The sequence below is a fragment of the Mollisia scopiformis genome (assembly GCF_001500285.1).
Source record: "Mollisia scopiformis unplaced genomic scaffold LY89scaffold_27, whole genome shotgun sequence".
Lineage (NCBI taxonomy): Eukaryota > Fungi > Ascomycota > Leotiomycetes > Helotiales > Mollisiaceae > Mollisia > Mollisia scopiformis.
Window position 1 is genome coordinate 692227 of NW_017263607.1, and position 23185 is coordinate 715411.

At 47.2% G+C, this 23185-nt stretch overlaps 13 protein-coding genes across 13 annotated transcripts; 3 read left to right on the plus strand and 10 right to left on the minus strand.

Moving 5' to 3' along the window:
* Positions 1–212: 212 nt before the first annotated feature.
* Positions 213–1447, minus strand: LY89DRAFT_540757 (uncharacterized protein; the record flags this gene model as incomplete). The annotated part of the gene is made up of 4 exons (XM_018208166.1): positions 213–477; positions 526–1110; positions 1162–1227; positions 1275–1447. Coding segments are annotated over 4 exons (1089 nt in total), but the record flags the coding sequence as incomplete, so codon positions are not given.
* Positions 1448–3073: 1626 nt separating this feature from the next.
* On the plus strand, positions 3074–5341 carry LY89DRAFT_740507 (uncharacterized protein; the record flags this gene model as incomplete). The annotated part of the gene is made up of 6 exons (XM_018220598.1): positions 3074–3155; positions 3203–3470; positions 3521–3619; positions 3686–4000; positions 4049–5088; positions 5145–5341. The coding sequence occupies 6 exons, from the start codon at positions 3074–3076 to the stop codon at positions 5339–5341; spliced, it is 2001 nt and encodes a 666-aa protein (XP_018064468.1).
* Positions 5342–5344: 3 nt separating this feature from the next.
* Positions 5345–6885, minus strand: LY89DRAFT_656750 (GroES-like protein). The gene is made up of 2 exons (XM_018212400.1): positions 6639–6885; positions 5345–6573 (listed from the first exon to the last, which is right to left on the minus strand). Exons 1-2 carry the CDS (start codon positions 6779–6781, stop codon positions 5568–5570), a joined length of 1149 nt encoding a protein of 382 aa, XP_018064469.1. The 5' UTR covers positions 6782–6885; the 3' UTR covers positions 5345–5567.
* A 249-nt stretch (positions 6886–7134) lies between these two features.
* Positions 7135–9316, plus strand: LY89DRAFT_597337 (uncharacterized protein; the record flags this gene model as incomplete). The annotated part of the gene is made up of 3 exons (XM_018209975.1): positions 7135–7515; positions 7566–8248; positions 8302–9316. 3 exons carry the CDS (start codon positions 7135–7137, stop codon positions 9314–9316), a joined length of 2079 nt encoding a protein of 692 aa, XP_018064470.1.
* A 752-nt stretch (positions 9317–10068) lies between these two features.
* On the plus strand, positions 10069–11437 carry LY89DRAFT_270175 (uncharacterized protein). The gene has a single exon (XM_018206360.1). The coding sequence runs from the start codon at positions 10180–10182 to the stop codon at positions 11272–11274; it is 1095 nt and encodes a 364-aa protein (XP_018064471.1). The 5' UTR covers positions 10069–10179; the 3' UTR covers positions 11275–11437.
* LY89DRAFT_760926 (Di-copper centre-containing protein) lies at positions 11386–12598 on the minus strand (the record flags this gene model as incomplete). The annotated part of the gene is made up of 4 exons (XM_018221530.1): positions 12432–12598; positions 12229–12382; positions 11745–12174; positions 11386–11681 (listed from the first exon to the last, which is right to left on the minus strand). The coding sequence occupies exons 1-4, from the start codon at positions 12560–12562 to the stop codon at positions 11386–11388; spliced, it is 1011 nt and encodes a 336-aa protein (XP_018064472.1). The 5' UTR covers positions 12563–12598.
* Positions 12599–14525: 1927 nt separating this feature from the next.
* LY89DRAFT_656754 (RTA1-domain-containing protein) lies at positions 14526–15620 on the minus strand (the record flags this gene model as incomplete). The annotated part of the gene is made up of 3 exons (XM_018212401.1): positions 15246–15620; positions 14784–15166; positions 14526–14734 (listed from the first exon to the last, which is right to left on the minus strand). The coding sequence occupies exons 1-3, from the start codon at positions 15554–15556 to the stop codon at positions 14526–14528; spliced, it is 903 nt and encodes a 300-aa protein (XP_018064473.1). The 5' UTR covers positions 15557–15620.
* A 598-nt stretch (positions 15621–16218) lies between these two features.
* Positions 16219–17899, minus strand: LY89DRAFT_787754 (uncharacterized protein; the record flags this gene model as incomplete). The annotated part of the gene is made up of 2 exons (XM_018223101.1): positions 17754–17899; positions 16219–17704 (listed from the first exon to the last, which is right to left on the minus strand). The coding sequence occupies exons 1-2, from the start codon at positions 17807–17809 to the stop codon at positions 16219–16221; spliced, it is 1542 nt and encodes a 513-aa protein (XP_018064474.1). The 5' UTR covers positions 17810–17899.
* A 295-nt stretch (positions 17900–18194) lies between these two features.
* Positions 18195–19957, minus strand: LY89DRAFT_787755 (oxidoreductase; the record flags this gene model as incomplete). The annotated part of the gene is made up of 5 exons (XM_018223102.1): positions 19604–19957; positions 19454–19541; positions 19018–19390; positions 18866–18956; positions 18195–18812 (listed from the first exon to the last, which is right to left on the minus strand). The coding sequence occupies exons 2-5, from the start codon at positions 19476–19478 to the stop codon at positions 18195–18197; spliced, it is 1107 nt and encodes a 368-aa protein (XP_018064475.1). The 5' UTR covers positions 19479–19541; positions 19604–19957.
* Positions 19642–20040, minus strand: LY89DRAFT_740515 (uncharacterized protein; the record flags this gene model as incomplete). The annotated part of the gene is made up of 1 exon (XM_018220599.1): positions 19642–20040. The coding sequence occupies one exon, from the start codon at positions 20038–20040 to the stop codon at positions 19642–19644; it is 399 nt and encodes a 132-aa protein (XP_018064476.1).
* On the minus strand, positions 19708–20943 carry LY89DRAFT_689950 (NAD(P)-binding protein). Its single transcript, XM_018216000.1, has 2 exons — positions 20383–20943; positions 19708–20226 (listed from the first exon to the last, which is right to left on the minus strand). Exons 1-2 carry the CDS (start codon positions 20724–20726, stop codon positions 20163–20165), a joined length of 408 nt encoding a protein of 135 aa, XP_018064477.1. The 5' UTR covers positions 20727–20943; the 3' UTR covers positions 19708–20162.
* On the minus strand, positions 20749–22290 carry LY89DRAFT_270207 (uncharacterized protein). Its single transcript, XM_018206361.1, has 3 exons — positions 22028–22290; positions 21929–21953; positions 20749–21865 (listed from the first exon to the last, which is right to left on the minus strand). Exons 2-3 carry the CDS (start codon positions 21934–21936, stop codon positions 20935–20937), a joined length of 939 nt encoding a protein of 312 aa, XP_018064478.1. The 5' UTR covers positions 21937–21953; positions 22028–22290; the 3' UTR covers positions 20749–20934.
* On the minus strand, positions 22237–22842 carry LY89DRAFT_556265 (uncharacterized protein; the record flags this gene model as incomplete). Its single annotated transcript, XM_018208371.1, has 1 exon — positions 22237–22842. A coding segment is annotated over one exon (606 nt), but the record flags the coding sequence as incomplete, so codon positions are not given.
* Between the last annotated feature and the right edge of the window lie 343 nt (positions 22843–23185).

Sequence of the window (23185 nt, forward strand, 5' to 3'; positions counted from 1 at the left end):
TCGTTACCCATATGGTGTGCTTCGGGTAGCTGGTGAATCTCACCGCCGGTTCCTAGTTCGCTGTTGACTATGGACGAAGAGCGGTAGATAGAGGAAGCGGGATCATCCTTCTTGTAGCCTGGTGAAGGCGAACCGGGAGGATAGAGAGACATCTTATCTTCGTCTGCTTTGATTTTGTCGCGTGCTGCTAAAGCGACATCCTCAGTAGGAGTTGTTGATAGAGGTCGCCTCTTCCGCTTGAAGAGGAAGAATGCAAGAATCGCAACTGCGATGATAACGACTATTCCAACGACTATTCCAACAATGACCCCTGTGGACACAGAGTTTGACGAAGTTATGTCGGAACTGGATGGTGATGATGAAGAGTTTGTGTGATACGACGAGGATATGATAGCTGTGAGCTCGGTGGTTGCTGCATCACTCCACAGACACTGGCTGACTGAAAAGTTTCCTTGCTCGTAGTCTACTGTGAGGTATCTGAAGTACTTTAGAATGGCATCTGAATTGCAGAGTAGAAAGACTCACGCTTCTTGCAAGAAGGTTCTTCCCAATGTGTATTGAGTGTCATTGGCAGCGACCTTCAACGGGAAATAATATGTAGCATTCGGAGTGAATGGATAAGTTGCCGAAAGTGCGAATGCGCTGAAGGGAAAAACAATGTTCACTGTCTGACCTCCTGAAAGACTGTCCGCTAACGAGAAGGTGACTTGAGTATCGGAATTTTGAAGTGCTGTGTAGTGAGTACTGTTGATTAGATAGAGTCCTGTTGTATTGTCCCTCGAAAGGCCAAATGCCTTTTCAAAAGCTTCACAGGCAGCTATTGGAAGCCATATGTTTGGATCCGTCGATTCAATGAAGGCGTAGATAGGTGCAGGGAGAAGACTGGCCTGGGTGGTGCCACTGAATGTGATTGATTGGATAGCAACAACTATGTCTCGATTTATGTCTCCAGCCAAAGTAAAAGCTGCTGTATTTGGTGTGAACCTGGATGTATCGTATCCACCAAATATCAACTGGCCATATTGACCATCTTTGAGACCTACTCTCTTGTCAGCACCGAAATGTAAAGTCGTGGATAGCAACTCACGATATTTTGCCCCGGCAGTGTAACTCCAGCTTAGGCTGGGGATTAAATTTTGCGACCTCAAGGTTGTGAAGTACGACGGTGCAGAAGAGTTGCCAATCGTTGAGTAGTTTATTGGCTGTGTCCCTAGACCAAAAATACCCCTGAGAACATATTAACGCTGCTATGACAGAGTAGAACTTAGACTCACATGTAAATTGGTGACGCAGAAGCGATTCCAGCTACAGTTTGACTCTTCAAAGTTGGCCCATTTTGTCCTCCTGCCACAAAGCCCACGCCCACGGTTTCAAGTCCATACTCGGCATTCTGCACATACCCAAAGTTTGCTTCGAATCCGATCCCATCCCCATAGATTCCATACAATCCCTGGTCACTCCAAGTCGTCGATGAATTAGGTGTGAAGAGACCACCTCGAGAGCTTGCACAGTTTGCTGGCAGCGGACTTATTGCTTGTGCTGTACAACCTTCCGATTACACGACGATTGTTTGAGGAGAATTTGTTGAGATGAGCACACGCACATCTTGGGCTGGGGAACCAATTCTCAGCGTGAAGGAAGACCATTGACCGTCGTCGCCATCCCCTGGATTTGCTGTTAGTCCAAATAAAGTAGAGAATAGTAACAGATGGCAAAACAACAAGACTGACAGTATTGACTTGGTGGAACCACAATTGGCGCAGGTATTAGTTCTGTATTATTTCCTCGCCTCCAAAAGAAAGATTCGTCACTGGAGAGAGTGCTTTGGAGACTTTTGACGGCAAGCACCTCCAGCATCAGCCACGTGCTTGCCAAAAGATCGCGAAAACGGTACCGCATAACGAAAAATACTGAGAGCCACGACAAACATTTTGCGGATGATAGAAAGAGAGTTGAGGGTACAGTCTTGCGGGACCACCTACTTCTTTTTCGAGGGACAATCAAAAGACAGCGAGAAAAAGGAGACAGCCACTACTTTCAGGGGCAACTAATGCCAATCTCAAAGCGCGCAGAAAAGTTCGTGTAGAAATTCTACGCCATGCCATGGTCCCGCAGGATTGAACACCCTAGTTTGAGGTGTCGTTTGATTCGGGAAAGTGTGGATACAAAATAGAAATTGGGGGCGACGGCAGAACCGGCTCTGTTACACCCGTTTTCATAGGAATTTTGACCAATTCCGTAGAAGTCTTAGAGTTTTATAGAATTAAAGAATTTCAATAGATTTTTTCCCCATAAAATCCGAAAAAATAAATAAAATTGCCTAATAATTCTGTAGAATTTAGCTAAATTAGGTTTGCCACCCCCTATTCTAAAGCTTAATGTCTCCTAATTGCACTTATTGCCATTACTAGCCTCATTGCATCAATTAGCCTCACCTGCCCTCACTTGCAGTACAGCGTGCTAGTAGAAGGCAGTGCAGTGTAGTGCAGCGCAGTACAGTGCAGTACAGTACAGTGCAACACAGTGTAGTGCAACACAATGTAGTACAGTGCAATATAGTGAAATGCAATGCAGTGCAGTGCAGTGCAATAGTGCGATATAGTACAATGTTGCAGTAGTGCAATAGTTCCTAATTTTATTTTTTATTGAAAAATTACTTGAAAATTCACATGAAAAATGCCATGGAAAAAGTTCACATATCCCACTAGTACATACATGGCAGTCAAACCATCTCCAGCGCTCAGTCAGGACAGTTGCTGGTCGAAATCAAAGGCTTGACAAACACCGTTATAGATTTCGTGCCGAGGCGAAATCATGCACCTGTGCATGCAGGGGAAGTTTTCTATTGTTAATCTCAATCCCTCAGCCCTGCTCTACAGTTCCCACAAGGCAGATTTGCGGCTCTGTATTACGAGGTCAGATGTATAGCAGATGACCCTGGCTTGTTCGCTCTACTCAATTTTGGTAATCTTTTAAGGGGAGTGATTTGAAGGTACGAATACTTCTTCCCTCCAACATTAATCGCACTCCTTTTGCTCATCACTTCGTCTCCTGTCGTTTCTCTCAAGTCATCATGCGGTTGCTCCTTGCTCGCAATGAATTGCTGGCATCGGCCATTTTATTGATGTCGACAATCGATTCGTGCTCTGCAGATGGTATGTCTTCGTTTCCCTTATTCGAATGCGATACTTATCTGTTGCAGTGCTTAGAAGACGCTCAGCGACTTCCGTGCATTCATCTACAAATACGACTTTCATTGCGCCTACAAAATCTAGTTCCACATTAGCGACCGCCGTCTCCTCTTTTCAGACTTCCTCAATGACAGCAGCGGCTGTGTTGAAGTCTTCTACGCTCCCAGCAAATGCCACAAGCCCAATCACCCAAGCTCCACTATGGGGCAATCAGAGCATTCCAAGAAACACATGCTCATCGCTGTCGGGAGATGTCACGGTTTGGAATCCATGCAGCGTGTAATCAACCACTGTGATATTGACATATGGAATGCAGCTGACTCAATTAGTTTCGCTGGAACTGTCCACTTGTCCTACTTTCCCGAAAACAGAGGCAACTGCTCCAACTGTGCGACAGAGTATTACGACCCTACTTTGTCGGTGACCCTGTAAGTAGTTCTCTCCGCCTACTAGTCAATTGATGGGATACTTACAAATGATTGATAACCATCCAGCACGTCTCCATCGGTATATCTTATTGTCAATACGTTGTATGGCTATAACACTTGTGGACCTTTAGGCCCCAATTATGTCAGCCAAGCATTCCCAATGGCTTTGTCGGATGTCTCCACGCTCCCACCATATGCCGATGTATCAGCCACCACTCGAGCTCCAGCGCGTCCTCTGACATTAAGTGATCTGGAGAATTGCCCGTCATGGTCGGTCCTGAAAACGGAAGGTGTTCTAACTGAATCCCATCCCGTGAGCAATGTTTTCAATAGATGCAACCCAAGATTATGGGTGCCAATGGAATTCAGACGAGTTGGCTAGTGAGTTCTGCGACATGCTCTCTACCGTTGATGCTGACGTATTAACAGTCCGTATTGGATGCATTGCGGAAACCGTAACTATGGGGTTGGAGTGTTTGACCCCCCTGGAGCTGTGCCAACAGTGGACTCATTGTTTACCTCGGCCGCTCCTGTACAATATACATCGACTTACAATTCAGCAACCGTCGCTGCTTCTCCTGTACCGGATCAAGCGTCAAGTACTTACACTGCAGCTCAATCCACTGATACGCCTCTACAGATCCTAGCCTCTACCATGGACAGTTCAAGCTCGAGCGTTCTAGATAGTACTACCCAGAACAGCGATAAAATATCTGTTCAAAGCTCGACCCCAATAGCCACACCAATACCAACGTCAAAGTCACCAACCGCCATTGCTATAGTTGGGGCCAACACGGTATCAGCCATCGCTGGCTCCTCCGGTGCCATTCTGCCAGGTGATGAGACAGCCAGCGTCGGCCAAGTTACAACAATAACCGACTCTGCTGGCAGCAAAGCCGTTGTTTCCGTCGGTGCGTCAGGAGTTTACATTGCAGGAACAGATTCCAAAAACACATTCTTTGCGAACCCTACTACTGCGCCCAGCCCAACGTCGACACCGATCACTACGATACAAGGACAGATAATTTCCGCTGGGGCCGGAGACAATTCAGTGGTCATCAAGGGTCAAACAATTACTTCTGAAGGAGAAGTTGTCACATTAGCTGGAACACATGATATAGCGAGTCTGGGTTCGGAGGGTCTTGTGGTCCAGTATTCAGGTGGAGCTATCTCGACGTACTCAATTCCATCATCAACTCCGGCCCTGCAAGGTGGAGCAGCGGTCGCCGGCTACGTCGTTACAGCCACGGTAGGCGCATCAATTGTGGTTATCGGATCTCAGATCGCAAGCCTCGAAGGAGATCCAGTCACGTTGGCAAATAATGATGTTGTTAGCCTGGGAAGTAGTGGCGTTGTCATTCAATCTCCAGGCGGTGCCGTGACTACGGTCGAGCTGCCTAGCAGTATCGAGACAGCGGACGGAGCGTTTACCACCTCGAAGGGGAGGGTTGCTAGTGCCATTGCTTCTAGTAAGTTTAGATGGTTAGCATTGAAGATGTGAATAATAACTTGAATAAAGTCATAGGTGCCACTTCCTCTAAGACTGATATCGGTGGAGGTGTGAAAGCTGGAGTGACTTCGACTTCGAACTCGACTCCACCTTCAACCGCAGCTTCTGCAAATGTGACTGGCCCTATATTTACTGGATCTGGCACGACGACACTACTTCCTGGTTTGTTTTGGGTCATTGCCATAGCCTTGAGTGGAGCACTGGGGATATAAAGACACAATTGTTGGGGATCGAGCTATTGACTTTGGCATATATAATCAACGACACGGAGCTCAGATAGGTTATAGATAAGGCTTTCTTTGCATTGCATCAGTCCTTGCAATAAATCAATCCACCGGCTGTCTCCATCCAATCAAGATCCGATGGAGTCATTCCTTCAAGTTGAAAGAAGCTTATCGATCATCATCCCAAAGTCCGAAAGTTGGCAATAGCATAACTCTAGGATGAAAAGGGGAAATTGCGGAGTGGATGAGCCTTCTCAGCAGGTTGATCTTTTGATTCCTGTTCCTCAGTCCCAAGTTTGCCTGTTACCCCTTGATTCGGAACATTCTTCGTGTCTTCAATCCTGTACACATACTTCACCGCGCTCGCTTTCCCATTTTTGAGATTCTGTAATCCCGTCAAGACACCGTTCAAGCCCCCAGGAATAACCTCATATGGGTGTCCCTTCAATCTCCCATCTTCCAACATTCGAGCGATGTAGCGCGACCAAAGGTACCCAAAGTCTTTGTGGGTAGAGAACACAAGTGGAATAGCGCTGTTGAAAGACTTCGTGCTAGATGGCCACTTGAAGTTCTCCTTATCCCTAGCAAAAAGCTTGGTAGGTAACACGGTACTGACAGTGCCTTCCGGAGCCAGAAATCGAAGCGTTGCCTCCAAAGATCCGTTCTCGCTAATTGCATCAAGGACGTAGTGAATCTTATTGCCTAGGCCTTCCTTTGCAAGGACCTCTTCAACCGCGGCCACGAGCTCGTCTTCACCGTTGCGATAGTCGACCACGTAATCCACCAAAGTCTTCGCATAATCACCGGCGCGCCCCGATATCCCAATGATAGGGCTGAGACCAGAAAGACGAGCAAGCTTTGCCGCAAAAGCACCTACGGCTGAAGTGACGCCGTAGATGAGAAGTGGAATTCTTTCTCCGCCTTCTGCTAAACTCTTGACGGGATAGTAGGGTGGTGGAAGCTTCATGTCGGCGTATAAGGCAATGGCAGCAGTGAGAGCTGCAAGAGGGACAGTCGCGGCTTCTTCGAAGGATACGTGAGGCGGAAGGTGGAAAGTCGCGTAGTCCCGTGTAACCGCGTATTCTGCGAAACTACCATCTGGAGTGAAAAATTCATGGAGAGCTCCTACGCGGTCACCAGGCTTGAACTCATAGACGTCTTTGCCAACAGAATGGATGATTCCGGCAATGTCATCTCCGCTGTTCTGGGGGTTGCCTGTCCTGAACAGATTGTAAGCAAGATTCCTGCCAGAAGTTCGGAGCTGTCGATGATGTGAAATACATACCATACCGGATATTTCCAGTCTTTTGGATTGGTGCCCGAAACAATGACTTTGATGACGATTTGATCATGCTGTGGGGTGGGAATTGGTGTGTCGATTATTTCGACTGCCTCGATAGAACTCTGTACAATCACTTGTTTAGGCATAATGACGAACTCGGAATTTCAAGTGATTGAGATGTCTTGCTTGGTTTCTTTCTTGGTAGCTTCAGGAATTTTTCGTGTTCCGTCAACATATTAGAAACCCGTTCTTAAATATGCGTTTGATAGCTCGGTCTAAACTACCTGTCATTCCGCGGACATCCGCGGACGCTACGAGCGGATGGGCTCAAAGTATTCTACCCAATTTCCTTGCCGACACCTACCGCATTCGATCTGCACGGCCTTAACGCCGACCTATCTCCGATGCTTATATGATAGCGCGGACATCCACGGGTGCTACTTTTCTGCTGTTTCGGGTAGTTCATTGTTTCTATCTCCCACTATATTTACGTATCAAGATGCCAGCGGAGAGAGTCCGTCCAACTCCTGTCTCGTGTCGTTCATGCAGATCGAAGAAGCTGAAATGCAATCGTGTTCAGCCATGCTCCAACTGCACTGCGCGGGGTATTGCGTGCCACTTTTTGGTTGCCCCACAACCACAATCAGACATAACGTCTACGCCGAGGAGCAATGAGGAACTCTTGCGACGCATTGAACAACTGGAATCAAGGGTGCTGAGACAAACAGATTCCACTGAACCTGCCGCTGGCGACAATCTTGCTTCAAGACAGCACCCCCTCAACCCCATCTCAGAAAGCGTCATCGTAGCAAATGACCATCAGAAGAGAGACCGAGACTCGCGAGTGATCGAAAATATCGGGACTAGAGACGATTCACTGGTATGTCACTCATATTCTAGAGACAACCTTCTCGTACTCACAATGAACAGCTGCCTCGTTTGTCCAACAGGGTAGCTTTTAGGATAACTGACACACACCACATCTCGGAGATTGAGAGTGATCTACAGGATCAGTTTTCAGCGTCCAACTATTACGGCGGATTAAACAGCAATATCGTGACCTTCCCAACTTTTCGAGTCGCAAGCCTCCTCATTCAAAACTACGAAGCCAATGTTGACTTCCTATGCCATATATTGCATATTCCAACAGTCAAGTCCCTCGCCAAGACCTTTTACCTTCAATTGAGTCAAAATGAATCCGTACTGCCCGGTCAAGCTGCTTTACTGCTCTCCACTTTCGCAATTTCTGCGTACTTCTACCAGCCATTTGAACGTTCAGAAGTAGCTACTACTAAGGAAGATGGGATTAGGCTGTCGAAATCATTGATCAAAGGTGCTTTGGATGTACTGGATCACTCGCGCCGAAACACTTCAGGCACCTTGGAAGATGTTCAAGCGTATATCCTCATGTCATTCGTAACCTATCATTTGGACGGCTTCTCTGCGAGAGGTAGAATTCTGTTCGCCGCTGCTCTTTCGATAGCCAGGGAGCTTCGTTTACATCAATTGGACGCTGACGAGACCACTCCTGCTGAGAGTGAGACAAGCATCCGAGTCTTGATAGATCGCGAAGTTAAGCGAAGGGTGTTCTGGCAAATAGCCTCAACAGACTGGTACATGATCATCTCTCCCTTGCAGCCAGAAAAGGTATTAATACGTTCACCAGGCTTTTATCATTCATTTCTGGGCCGCAAGAAGGAATGTACTTTATTCATCCCAATCATATAAATGTTCGACTACCCAAGAATTGCGCAGACGAGGACGTCGATTTGAGTGAGGACACCATAGCGATAAATGGTCCTCAACCAACTTCAATGAGCTTCTTCCTCGAACGTCTTCGGCTAGCAAATCTATGTCGTGAAATGACCGATACTGTCCCATTGGAAACATCCAAGCTGATTCAAATGCCATATGAGCAAATTATAGCACTGGACCAAAAGCTCCAGGATTTTCTTTCGAATCTACCATTCTTCTTCAAATTCGACAGCGAAAGCCGCAGAAGAAGCAAGCCGTTCGAAGCCGTCTACCCCAAGATCACTGTCTCGCGGTATTGCATCACATCCGAGGCACATAGCAGGCGATGCAAGCTCCACCAGCGATTCCTCCTACGACAGTCCGTCGATCCTCGATATGCGTACTCGAGACAAGCATGCCTTGAGTCAGCTCGTGCAGCCGTTTCAGGCTTCCTGTACCTCCGAGAGCATGAGTGCACATACGCAAGCTCAGAGTTTATGGGAATAATGTTGCACTTCACGCATCTGGCATTGGTGGTAATGGCTATGGATCTGTGTTTCAATAAAGGTCAACCAGATGAGGCTGAAATAAAATCGGAGTTGAAGATTGCCTTGCAGATGTTTGAAGAGGCCAGAAACTCGTCTGCACTACTAAGCCGATTCTGGTGCTCCCTTAACGAGGTGCTGAGGAAACACAACGTGGATCTGAATCATCCAACGAATTCCGCTGGTAGCAACGATCTCAGGCTAATGCCTGACGGTGGCTATAATTTCCTTACTGTCGACCATATGCAGTATGCCCAGACAGAGATGAATATCGACGACCCAAATTTTACCTTTGATACTTCCTTTGACGACTTTTGGCAGTTTGCGATGCAAGGCGAGTCGAACCCTGATTCGATCACGTGGGACAATTTGTACTCGAGCCTTGACTCGCGACCACTTTGATGCATCGTTCAGAAGTCATGGAAAAGATCATCGCTGGATGATATCGACATCGAATTTAACGATGTACAATGCTTTGTCTCCAGCAAATGTGAAAGTGCTGTGCTCTGCTGCAAAAACTTTCCCCGAACAGACTACTTGTGTCGACCAAAAGCAATTCAGTATTTCTGCACTTCAGCTGCACTTTAGCACTCTATTAGTGCCATACCTTTAGATTCCACAGTCCGCAGTGCGCTTCCCGCCAATTCAAAGCTTCAAGTAGATTTATCAGTCGATCTTCAGCTTTGCAACATTTTACTCTTTAGCCACTTAACAGCCGCAGCGGAAGAGCTTAGACAGTAACGCAGCAAAATCAAAATTCTGCTCTATAGCTCACAAAATTCGACTCTTCGTTTGTCGCTCTGAGTACGTTTTCAACCTCATCAATTGTTCAAACCTATGTCCGCTTTTGTGAAAGTTCAAATAACGATCTAGGGTACTAAGATCCAACAGATCTTAGTGTTGAGCCCGGGAAGCATCCCTGTTGTGAAAATGAAGGTCTTTCTTGAACCCAAGGAGCCGATATGGCGAGATCCACCAGCACGAACAGCTCAAAATTTGGGACCCGAGTTCCTCTTGAGAGCTCCGGCAACTCCAGATCCATAAATCTGATGTCATTTTAGAGTTCGAACCGCCCGAGTGCCTAGGTATTACCAAGCCTATGGTCGAAGATCCACGGTGCGGAACTTCCGTAGCGCTACTCGAAACTATGCGGATGTAGCCGAAGTTCGACCTCGATATCCTCGGGCCTAAAGCTTATATATACAGACCTCTTGGCGACCATATCAGGCCCTTGGAGGAATCATGTTCATATCTCACCTGATAAGATGGCACCTCAAGTCTCACCTGGGCACCGCAAGGCTTGGACACGATCGACATACCGCGGAATCGAAAACCTCCTTTTCCCATCGTTTGGTCCTGATCTCCAGACTCTCGACGAAGATGCGATTCGTCGCGATGTTCGCTTTGCCATCGCAAATGGGTGCTTCTCGACCCTATTTGCTTCCCTAGGCCACCCCGTGGACGTTGCCATTCGGGCTCTCGAAGTCGCATGCGAGGAGGCGTCCGATCAAATTCTGGTTGGTACCTTCACTGAATATGCTACCGTGGAAGATAATTTGGCTCTGGTCAAAGGTGCTGCTGCGGTGGGTTGCAGTCACATGCTGATCATGTACCCCCCAGCCATGACGCCCAAGTCCGAAGATGAGGTATACACTTATCTGCACAACCTTATCGCGGCGACCGATATTGGTATCGTTCTTTACGCAGCACCCCACAAAGGTATTGCGAAGTTCTCATCCTCTCCAAGCGGTGTTGCTCTCGACGTCCTCGATAAGCTCGCAGGCCTTCCCACTGTGAGTGGTCAGAAGCTCACCCAGACCATTGACCCGATTCTTGCACGCGAATGCTGTGTCCGCTTTGGAGACCGCTTGACAATCAATTGCGTCGCACCAGAGCTCATGCCCCTTCTCGGACGTGAGTTCGATCTTCAATGGTCTGGAGAATGGTCAATCGAAGGTGTCCAAAGTCCGGACAAACCATTCCTGGGCCGATATGTAGGCTTGATCGCGAAAAAGGATTTCGAGGCAGCAGAAGCTCTTTATTGGAAGTTCTATCCAGCATACAAGCTATTCAGCGACTTTCAAATCCCGAAGCTGAAGATAGGGAGCCATCCTTGGCAGCATCTCAAATATTATCAATGGCTGACGGGTGGCAATGGCGGCCTGGCCAGCGTGAAAGGGCAAACTCCCGAGCAGATCGGCATATTGACGGCTGCGGATCGTCAGGCCATACGACAAACATTCAAAAGTATCGGAGTTAAGATCACAAATGCTTTGGATGATGAATTCATTGTTGGGGTCGAGAATGCACGTCGAGGCGTGAAGGCAAGCGAGTTCCTGGATCGTCCATACTACGAGTAATTGTGGGCACTCTCCATTGAAAGAATGTGAATACGTTGGAAGTTTATTCTCCCATGTAGCTTTTGAGGATATTGATTGGCTACGAACTATGATCATCCATGTCGAACCTTCTCATACATATTCATAGCACAGTAATCCACCTTGAATATCCATAACATCGGCAATTGTAGCGTTTGGCACTAACCCCAAAACACTCAACGTGTGGTTCAAAGTAGTGACATTTCCGCCATTGTCACCATCATAGTCCAACCAAGAGTCGGTGACGTTGTAGATGCCCATTTCTGCAATGTACTCTGCAGTAGGAACGTTTTGTCCATCCATATCTGTGAGACGAGTTGTCAAATCCATCGCTTGCCACTCCCACCAAAGGCGATCAAGGTTAGTGTGGTGGAGAAAGAAAATGGGATCTATTGTTGAATTAGTCTCGGTTTCAAGGTAACACAAAGGAGCATGGAGAGTAGCGAACTTACCTCCAGGACTACAAGTCACATCCAACATAACTCCGGCAATAGCAGCATGCCCAGCTGTATGAGGCCAACTTGAGAACAGCGGCCATGCAGCTGAATAATTCTGCGCCGCGAACACAATGTCAAGATACGTCTGATTGGCCCATTTGATGGCATTATCATTCAGGCTTCTAGAAATGCAGTGATCTGTCACCTCGTAGATGGGTCCAAGGTGAAGGGTAACGTTTGCGAACGGGCCATCCGTGATGCATTCATCAGTTCCATTGCCGTCTCCGCCAAATCCGTAGACAGGATCGAAAATTGAAGATGCGGTGAGATTGGATGAATCGAGAAGCTCTTCCCAATAAGGCTGAACACCAGTGTAGTTGCATTCGTTTTGGAGCATCGTGATATGGGTGTACATGTAGAGACGGTGCCAAGGGAGAAAACCACCCTGAAGATGTCAATCACTATCCGGTGTTGGTTAATCTGCTGGAACAGTACTTACGACATCGTGAACAACGTTGGTTGAATTGATATGTGCGAACTGAAGATCGTCCCATCGGGTTTGCGCCCCGGGAAAGCCAGCCGTGGCTGGAAGCGACATCAAACAAACTTCAGCATCGAGGTAAGCAGTCTTCTCATCATTGGTGAGGTCGACCCTTCATTTGATTAGCTTTAAATCTCGTCTTAAGCAGGAATATTACCTACCATGATTTGCGTTGCGATACGGTACCACAAGATGCGGAAGTGGTATTGCTTCTCTCTTTGACCTGAGGGGCTGCAATAGCGAAGGAAGCAGTTGTTGCGATGGTAAAGATCGTGAAAACCGAAGCATACATCTTGAAATGACTGTTTGAACCAATGAGATTAACAAGAGAAAGAATGAGAAGGAATGAGAGAAATGGATGTCGATGATATCTGAGAAGAGTGGCTCCAACCCTCGCTATTTATTCCATTCTTTTTTCTATTTTCTGTTGACGCGCAACAACAGCCATGAGTCCTCCAGCTCAGCACTCGTCCTCGCTATCGTCGTCCATTATTCTTTTTGCAGAAAATTCGTTGCACTTAGTGGACATTCAAGCACTTCTACAGACAACTAAAATGTAAAAAGGCGATCGCTGCCAGACTCGAAAAAGAAGCTTATGTGTTTGTCTCCATAGCAATTTCCGCAAAGCGAAGTATGAGTGTCTTCGTCACTCGTGACTCCACGTTGCCCAGCGAAGAACCAAAATAGCATCATAACTCCGATAATAAGGTTCGCTAGCTTGGTAAATCTTGGGGGCCCGTGTCTTCGACAATCGTTTCAGACATTCGCTTCTGGGGAGTCTGTGGCTGACGCGTGGCATTGTGGGACCGGGGATGTGGACGTCTAGTGTGGCTTTTGATAAGACTTGAGGAGAAGCAGAGTTTTTTTTATTTGAATAATTGCGATGCTTTGACAATTACTTCGCAATTGGATTACCAGTCGAGGACTTCAGGACGGGCGAATGTGGCTTCGCAAGCCCTGTTTCAGTACCCGAGCTCACTAGCTCCCCCCTTTAATTTGTCGGCTATATCACTTATGGCTTCCAGCCGTGATCACGGCCACTCTCCCAAACAGAAAGCCTACATATCATATATAGAACACTGCTCGCGAAGATGGAAGAATGATAACCATTTCATTTTTTGCCATAATCCATCACAGGCCACAGACGGAGAGTTTGACGGCACTTGGTAATGATGCATTATTGGTATTGACTGCACTTAAGAGCATCTAGCTAAAAGCACTATGATGATGAGTTGTAGTACTTTCCTCCATCCCCCTCAAGAATTCAAATAGCACAGCACCAGTTTCCGATTCTGCTACTTAGATCACGGAAACGAGCCACTGACGTCCTTGACACTGATAGTCGCACCGTGAAGAGTCCAAGGTCCCAACTCTTCTTCGGCAACCTCTTTGCAAAAGTTGGATCTAGGTTGACCGTAAATGTCGTAGTTACAATGCGCTTGTCGACGAAGCATGTCCAATGCATCCTCGAAGGCCAATCTCAGATAGATCTCAAAGTCCTCTTTTGTATCATCCTTGGGCTCCAACATTATCGCGACACTGCAGAAGATGGGCTGACCCTTAACTCTGGCAAGCTGCAACCACTTTGAGTTCGAAAATAACGTGATGGCTTGGGCTGGGGAGGTGAGCAGTCGCGGTGATGGACACGCGGATTGACTCAAGACCGGGCATGGACGAAAGGCCAACAGCTTCTAAAGAAGAGAATCCGTCAACGTCGAATTTTGCAAGATCTCGAATCACTATGGAAAAGCTGCGACATACTAGCGCGATTGCTCTCTCTGGCAAAGAACTTATCTAGAAGACTCCTGTGATACAATGGTGGGTTGAAGGGGTGATCTGGTCTCGATTATTTGAGGTCTTCGCGCGACCAGTTGAGGAGAAAACAAGCTAGTCGATCAAGTTAGGGCGCCCCTGATCTTGGCTTGTGCGGAAGTGTGAAGACCGGCAGTTCTTCATCGTCAATCTCCAGGATGATGAGTGGCTTGGGCATATCGGATTTCCCGGTTGAGATCAATTTGTTCAAGTTGAGTTGTGAAATTCTGAAAGTAAACAAGCGATCGCGACTCTTGCTCAACAAAGTCGACAAAAAGTTAGGTTCACGTGAACAGAGTTTATATTGTCTGCGATGGCATGGGATTCCCACACTCCAATTTAACCTTAAGTACCGGAAGACATTCAATTAGAAGAACAACGGAACCCATTACTCACCTACTATGCTACAAATCTTTGCGCAGCACTCCGATTACTGAGGGCGATCAAGATCTCTTCACCAATTCCCATCTTCCATGAAAAGCCAATCCAGGATGAAAAACAGTCAAGAAAATGTATGCAGTTGCCACCATAGTTCCGTCTAAACACATAAAAGCCACTTCGTCGTTCCACAGTCGTCCATGGAACCCTCCTGTAAGCTCCACAACCCTGAAAATGGATCTGATTAGAATAGTCACCGTTGCCAGTAGGAGTCCTAGCATCATTGTCAATGCAGAGCACAGTAGCGAAAAAGAGAATCTTACCGAAGACAAAGCCTCGAAAATATTTCTTCTCGCGAATGGTTTCAAACTTCTCGTCCCATTCGTAGCATTTCTTCCAGTATCTCAACGCGAAGTCCGCAGCCAGAGCCAAGACGATGACTAGGCTGGCGACCTGCAATGCGAGCCCAGCCATCATGAGATGTATCCCAACATACTCGAAGCTTTCTGTGTCTGCGATCACTGCTATCGCTCCTCCACCAGTTTGCAACAACAACGATAAGAAGTCAGACGCAATGAAGAGGCTTACGAGAGCTCGTCCTTTGAGTCGAGCCAGTTGCGTTCCAAAAATAATGATAAGGCGGTTGAAGCAGACATAAATGCTTGCGCAGAGGAAGACAGGTGCTATTGTGAGGGATATCACATACCTGGTCAAGTGAGTTCAGTGTCAGTATCTAATTGTTGGATAGAGGTTGTAGAGTGGGGTATTATGGCAGAATCACTAACATGAAGAAGGGACTCTGAATGAACGGATTGAAGTGCATCTGCACTCGACCAATGTATCCGCATAATTCCAGGATCAATCCGCAAACTAAACCGACACTGTATGTCCAGGTTCGATAGTAGGTTCCGAGCAGGATGTGCGTCGACAATAGAGACGCAAATAAAGCCAAGAAGAAAGCATTGCCGGCAAGACTTGGATCGTACTGGAGCTGTCCTTGAATGATGGAACAGGTGTTCAAAGTGCATTGTTGTGCTGGTATGGTGAAGTTGGGGGCATGGTCTCGTAAAGCGAGTAGATTGATTTGGGGATGCATCTTTGACGTATGTGCTGAGACTTGAAGAGTGCTACAGAAGCAGAAAGCCAGCGCATTCACCTGGACCCTTTAGTTGTGGAGATCTCGAGCATTTATACTACATTCAACCTTTTTTTGAAACTGCTGCCTGTCATTCGGGGCACAAGACATCACAGTTTGATGGTACCCTGGATAAAGCTCCGCTCCCATCGTCTGGGAAAATCAAGTCCGTTCATACTATCGAAATGACATTCCTCCAATTTTGATTGAGGAAGATACGCAATCTTTTCCAGGCCACTGAATTCAATTTCGTACCATTGGACACATGTGGAGAGAGATTTCCGACGCTTTGCATTTCGCACCCGAGCTTCGAGTTTTGACGCTTTCTCGCTATGTGATTGGCCTACTCGTATTCTTAGCGAGGAGATGGCTTGAAGATATCCTAAGTCACGTGTATCACCAACCAATGACCTGAACGAGATGGGGTCTGTGTGCTGGAACAGCCGGTTGGTGTGCTATATTAGAGAGAGCTTACAGATACGAGCATCTGCAGGTACGAGATCTTGCGGAGGCTGCGTTTAGTGCTCTGTCCTCTTCGGTATACTTTTTGACTAAAGGTCTTTATATGTACCCTGGAAAAACAAGATAGTCTGGATAAGGTGTGTCTGGAATTGGTGTATCTGTTATTTCCACGTACAGAACTCCACATGCTCATACCAAGGCCCATCCAGACCATTCAGTTTCTGGGAAAGGATCACTTCCGCAGTCTTCTTCACAAAGTCTATCACATCAATCCCAACAGTGTGAACTCGGCCAAATTCCGAGACTCTCCTGCTTGGATTATTTTCATCTTTGAAATAATTCTCTCTGTCAATAGCAACTTGGGCAATAGCTGCTTGAGATGCTGCATTCCAGACCCCTTCTTGAAAGGTGATCGATCGCAAAAGAGATATCGCTTTCTGTCGAGTCCAAGGTTCTCGGCAGCAAAGTGCTGTCCGATACAACGGCTGTATGATGCCTATGTCCAATTGAAAGTCTAGAACACTTGTCGGCTTCCGAGCCCGAATGACGTTTGATGCTAAAGTGACAATCTCATCAAATGGTGCATCAAACTTGTCAAAGATAGTAGCGTCGGAGTAGACACATGTTGAAGCTTCAATGAACGCTAAACGGTGATTCACCAAAAGAATGTCAATCACCGATTGATCAGCGCGTGAGAACTTTGACGTCGTCCGATGAAGATATCTTTGAAATCGATCGTCCCATGCCTCAAACTCGGATACGATGCTCGCAGCTTCCGCTATCTCCTCGATTGGGATGACTTGGAGTTTTCGATGTTTGTATTCTTCTACGACAGATCGAATGAAGGTGTAGAGGCGTGAGGTGATACGATTGAGAACGAGATGTGCTTCTCTTAAACTGGAGAGCCTCCCTGGAACTGAATCTTGGGTGCAAATGCCAGACAATATTGGTGGCCGCATGCCTTGAAATAATGAAGCGTGAATGTCGAGGCCTTGAAAAGTATCAATGAGTTCGGGCTCTATGTTTTGTTTGAAGGAGGGTCCAGCTACCGCATCCGATGGTGATGGAGTAGATATTCCACTCACAACCTGGATCAGTTGCAGCGAATGTTCCAGGTGGAGAACGGCATTCGAATATTTGACTTGAAGGGTTTCAATTGAGATGTGAACCAAAGCACAAATCAAGATGATGTTGATGTCCGCATTCCAACTCGTTGACAAGTACTCGCGAAGGTCACTGATAGCTTGAGAGTATTGACGCATCGGAAAAGGAGTCGCAATGGCTTGAGAACCCTTTTCGTTGGAAGCTATACTCAAACGTTCGTGTAAGGACCCCAATGCGACCACGGCTTGACTGACAACAGGCTCATTACTGCAAGTTTGAAGAATCAATTGCCAGGTTGTTGCCCCAAAGTGCCCTGAGATCTTAGGTGCAGTCTCCGTACGGAAGAAATCGAAGGCACGACGTTTTTGAAGATCGTATGCGCGAGATGTAGGCTGAGTGCTAGTTGCCATAGAATTGACTGCAATGCTATGACTAGCTGGCGAGCTTGTTGGGCTCTCTGATGTGTAGCCATCGCATGAGCGACCTGTCGTCACGCATCGATTGCAACGAGGTTGATTCTCATCGCATTTGACTCGGCGAACTCTGTCAAGCAAGGGTAAGCACTTGCATTCTGTAGACTGTCGGCACTCACTTGCATGTTTTGCACCCATGCCTCGACTTCGGGGCGGACCTACGCACTGTGACCATCGCAGAGGTGAAATTGATTACAAAGGAATTCGGATATCAGATCAGTCAGTAGTTTTGGATAATCAACTGCGACTTAAGCAAATTCCCGTGTTTGCGCTTACGGATAGAAAGAAAGGAAGAAAGTGTACTGCACAAAATCAATATTTGTGCCCGGCTTGCTGACTCAGCTATACTCTCGACATCCAAGGCAACACAATTATTCTGTGGAGGTAGTTTTGGCTTGAGACAAGTAGAATACTTCTTGAAATTAATCTCGCAGAAGATTGAAAATCCCATTGCCAAACATATCTGGGCGAGTAATGCGTGCTGCATTTACCTTCAACCACTTGGATTTCACCACTGTAAGTCTCTCGATAACTTTCCCATCTTCTAGAGTGCTCATTCTTTAGTATGCTTGAACAGCCAACCCATTCCTGTTGCTGGCTGGGTCTTTACCCAGTCTGGCCAAAGCTGTCTTTTCCTCGATCCACTTATCGACACCAACTTCAATATCTTTTTCCCCGTCTCCCAACGGCTTAATCAAACTTCCTTCAAGCGCCAACCTCTTCATACTTGCTTGAGCCTCCGCTCTCATGAGATACGCCAAGCTGTAGCGGGTGACCGTTGCTTGCTCCCCCGGAGGAAACGTAACACGATGCGGGTTGCTTCTCAGGATACCACCGGTCCATTCTCGCGTCATATCGCCGAGATTCACAATCACACAGCCGGGCATTGGTTTCACATATCGCCAATTCTCCTCCAGGCCTTCGGAGCCAGCTGGCAGGATCTGGAGACCTCCTACGACATTGAACAACAATGTGATAGTACCGAGGTCCGTGTGACCGAAAAGACTTGTACGACGATCACCCTCTGGCTGTGGTGGGTACTTGAGCATGCGTACGATCGTCCCGGATTCTTTATCTATCCGTTGCCTCGATTCCAATGTGCCGTCCGGAAGACCAAGGTGTTGGTCCAAAAGTGACAATAGATGAGAGACAACTGAATTGGATGTCGTAATGAACTTCTGCAACGTCGATCGATTCGACTCTATAGTTTTGGGGTTCGCAATAGTGCAACTTGGCCCATGATATCGTCTTGACTCATCACATACCATTCGAAGCGATCTGGCAATCCTGATTCGACTTTGGTAGCTCCGAAAGCATTGTATCTTAACATCACAGAGTTATTGATTGAAAGCGCAGCCGGACTGGATGTAAGATCTTACGTACCCAAGCACTCCTGGTGGAGGATGCGTAAATTTCTTCAGTTCCTCCGGTCCTTCTTCGAACAGGGCCTTGTTCACCTCAAAAAGTATTTCAACCGTTTCGATAAGAATTTCTCCGATGGAATTGCATCTCAAATCAAGAAGGAAGAATCCATCGCTCTTACAAGATTCGAAGAGCTGCGCAGACTCTTTCACATCGTGAGCGAGGAGTCTTTCGAGTGACAGAATAGAAAGACGTGCTATCGGGATATCTTCAGGAAATGGAGGAACAGCTGCGAAAAGCTTTTCAGTAGGCATGATGAATATTTCAATTAATATTGCTGGAGGGTATTGAGGCTTTGGTTTCAGGTCGAGAGAGGCCGAGAAATCTAGTATATCTATATATGTTTTAGACTTATGGACGGCAGCTGATGCTGTCGTTACTCGGGAGCAACACTGACAGAAGGTCATCCGCTCATCTTGCATTGCATTCCCGGCAGGGCTGATGCCGATCCCTCCTGCAAGTGATCTCAAACAGTGTACAAACTGCTAGACTTCAGTGAGGGGTTGTGTACACCGGAAGTCAGACGGCATTTGAATGGTAAGCTTACAGCAGCAAATCGTTGAATCACGATCTGTGTTACCAAGCTCACTTATTTTTACAGAAATCCCGGTTCTGCATTAATGCCCATGCCACCCCATCTTTGATGCACTGGCTCGACTGGTCAATGTCATCCTTGTGCTGATATCCTAGCCTTTCTCTCGCAAAATCGATGGAAAAGGTTCGTTCTTCGTTGATCCATCGTAATGTATGACTTCTGAAATCTGGCGGGGTTCTGGTTCCGAAGCTGAAGAGCCAGAACAACCACTCCAGCACCGTCCCGAGCCCCACCGAGAACCATGCCGGCACACACCAGACTTCACCCTCAGTGCTTCTATCACCAACTGCAGCCCAGACTTTCCGAAACAATGTCCAAGCTGGTAAAGGTTTGGCATTCGTGATGAAGAAAGCCTCGCCATCAACTTTCGGAGCGTCCGTCTCCAGCATCGTTCTTTGCAGGCCCTGGTAAGCGAGAACATGGGCTGCAGTTACATTATTGACTGAAGTGACGTCCATCAGTTTTATGTTACTCGCAAATCAGATCTTACTGAAGCCCACTCGCAGGGAATTTAGAGCCCCGGAATCATTTGGTTATCCCTCTCGCCATATATTGGTGTTATTCGAAGAGCGCAAGTAAGTAAGTTGTCTCTTTTATTAGCCTCCAGTACAGCTGTCTCTGCCATCGCTTTAGTAGTAGAGTAATAATTGAAGTTATTGAATGATTTCAAAGGACAATCTGCTGTCGCGAAGTGGAGCGAAGGAGCGTACACGCTGACGGACGAGGTGTAGATAAAGAACTTTGTTGCTTGTGATTTCATGGCGTGCTCGAGGAGTAACTTGATGCCGACAACATTTGCATCGTAGAAATAGTTGAATCCCGCTGATGAACCTTCGGAAGCAGGGGAAGCAACGTGAAAGACGACAGTGGGCTGAATGTTCGAGAAGAGAGCCCTGACATCTTCCCCGCATGAGATGCTTCCCGCATGGTATTGGACACCAGTCAGCAAGTTCTTGGTTGGGTTTCGTGAAACGACATGGATCGACGAGAAATTAGGGTCTTGCAGGAGAGCCTTGACGATATGAAAGCCAACCAGGCCACAGCCACCTGTCACAAGAGCCACCTCCTGTGACATCTCATCAAATTTCGCAAGAAGACTCGAGGAAGCCTGGATTCGAGAAAAGCGTAACATCGTCACTGTTGATGCATTATCGTTGATATATACAAGGTGCTGCGCCGCAGTGTGGAGACATGCATGTCAGAAAACGGTGGCATATTTGAGGGGTCCACCGCAGTCATTGTGTAATCGGGATTCTTCGAAGCATCTCATTCACACATCTACCTCACATAAACGCATGCCAAAATAGCAAGCTCCAGATATAACCAAGCCCCAGACCCCAACCAGTCCATTCAAATTTTAACCCCGAACTCCCTACCACAATACTGTGGGTTGGTGATGGTACCGTATGCGAAGTTTCTTCTCCAGCACTGTTTTGATCTTGTGTCGGCGACGCTGCAGGTGAAATCGCTCCTACCTCGCCGTTCTCGCCCTCCCCAGCTCCAGCACTTACCCTAGCAGTGTTTGTATATAGCGCGTCATAAATTCCAGGAGTGGTCGGAACGTGTGGTAACGCACAAGTTGTCGTTATTGTAAAAGTCTCCACTATTGTAACAGTGTCTCCTCTTGCGTCCTCACCGACTACACCTCCTCCTATTTCTCCGCTAGGCGTAGTATGCATGGCTATATACTGCTGAACAGACCCAATAGTTGAAGGGCAATGCTGCAGTGTACAGGTTAGAGTAGAATAGTATGTCGAGACAACCGTGATGTAGACATGTTGTCCAGTATACATACTGCCCTGAAATCCGCTCTCTCCTCGGAGAGTGGTCTGAACGGCCTGTAGCCCCTGGGTGGTTGTCCTTACCAGGTTATAGACAGGAGAAACATTCTGTGGAGGACCCTTTATAGTCAAACTTTGCTTCATGTTCGTCGAGAATACAGCGCGTGTGGAAAGGCTACCATGATTTCCAGCTTCTGCTGTGGTTCTACCTTGTGTTATCGCAGCTTGTTGTTGTGAGTCTTGAGAAGGCTGCAGAAAAGCTTGTTCAGAAGCCTCTTGCAAAGCCTCCTGAGAAGTGAGAAATATGGTCGAATAAAGTAATTCAGTTGAAATCCATTCTCCATCGCTAGTCTGTGGCATAGGAGGTATGCCTGAGCCCAAACCGCCTTCTCCACCGCCAGTCTGTGTTACTATGGGTATACCTAGGCTAGAGCTTGAAGAATCAATTAGTCATGAACTTTGAAAAGGGAAGGAGATTGATCTTAGGTGCGCCGACAATTTCATGTCATCGTGGCATTTATCTAAGAACAAAGAGATCAGACCGGCTGCAGTATGAAATTATAAACACAGACGAAGACGAGAAAGTGGTATTAACATCGAAGTAAAGGCAGCAGGTTCTCCGCTCACTAGATTACCCACAGTAGAGGTCACCGCCAACACCCCAGCTAAAGCGGTTGATGACATCTCTAACCCTCCAGGCAAAACGGTGGTCGAATTTTGTCCCAATCTTCCTGCTTCACCTCCACCACTATTCACAGTCGCTCTAGCCGCTGGCGTACTCGCGACCACTGCAGCACACATCCCAGCTTGCACGTCGTTGTCTACCAATGTCACATTTCCATCCAAAGCAAACAGTCCACCACTAGACATTGCGCCTGAACCCATGATAATTGAATCATACGCCAATATCGCGCCCTGAAAACCCGTACCCGCTCCCAAGGTAGCCGAACTGCCCACCATCCAGAACACATTACAAGCCAGCGCATTCTCGCCCAGGACAACTATCGACCCACCACTAGTCGTCAACGAAGAGCCGATCTGAAAATACCAACTCGCATTCCCAGCATCGCCACTTTCCAGAAGCAAATTACCGGTAAGTTGGGCGGAGGATTGAAAAGTGTAACATCCTGGTCCCAAGGTCATGCCACCAAGGTCTTGAGTAGAGAGATCGACACCGACGTAGTTGGCGATTGTGAGGAAGACGGTCTCAGCGTCGGAAAAGGCATCGTCGGCTTGGGTCGATATGTAAGAAGTGCCGGTATAGACGCCTGGTGGGAAAAATCCGGTAATGGATGTTCCCAGTGTGCCGACATTTCCTGTTAAGACGGAAGGGCCAATATTGGTGATTGATGCGTAGCTGAGAGCGGCGAAGGAGGAAGCACGGTTCAGGCTCAGTTGAGCTGAGACAAGGAGTGCGTGATGCAGGAAGAATAGCAGGACATAAATGTCCATTTGAGCAGCATTAACAAATGTGCAGAGTAAAGGGACTGCTGGGGATCAAAGCTCAAAGTGAAAGTGCTTAAGCTCACATGTTTCAACGCTCAGCATCAAAGAGGAAACAAGAAAGGCAAAGTGAGGAGATGTTGACATTTGCATATTTGAACATCTCAGACATTGCGGATTTGGGGAATGTTAGATCTCCCGCTCTGGGTAACGAGACATATTATCATCCCGCATTCCTTCCTGAGATTCATTCTCCAATGCAATGTTCTTGGCAACACAGCGGAGTCTGCCATCAGTGCCCGCCCCGCTG

What these genes read in the sequence shown, in the direction of transcription:
- LY89DRAFT_656750 (XM_018212400.1), bottom strand. Translation starts at nt 6,781, where the DNA reads ATGCCTAAACAAGTGATTGTACAGAGTTCTATCGAGGCAGTCGAAATA. An exon ending in GACTGGAAATATCCGGTATG is followed by an intron (nt 6,574 to 6,638) that starts GTATGTATTTCA and finishes CAATCTGTTCAG; the next exon opens with GACAGGCAACCCCCAGAACA.
- LY89DRAFT_270175 (XM_018206360.1), top strand. Translation starts at nt 10,180, where the DNA reads ATGGCACCTCAAGTCTCACCTGGGCACCGCAAGGCTTGGACACGATCG.
- LY89DRAFT_689950 (XM_018216000.1), bottom strand. Translation starts at nt 20,726, where the DNA reads ATGTCACAGGAGGTGGCTCTTGTGACAGGTGGCTGTGGCCTGGTTGGC. An exon ending in CAAGCAACAAAGTTCTTTAT is followed by an intron (nt 20,227 to 20,382) that starts CTACACCTCGTC and finishes CAACTTACTTAC; the next exon opens with TTGCGCTCTTCGAATAACAC.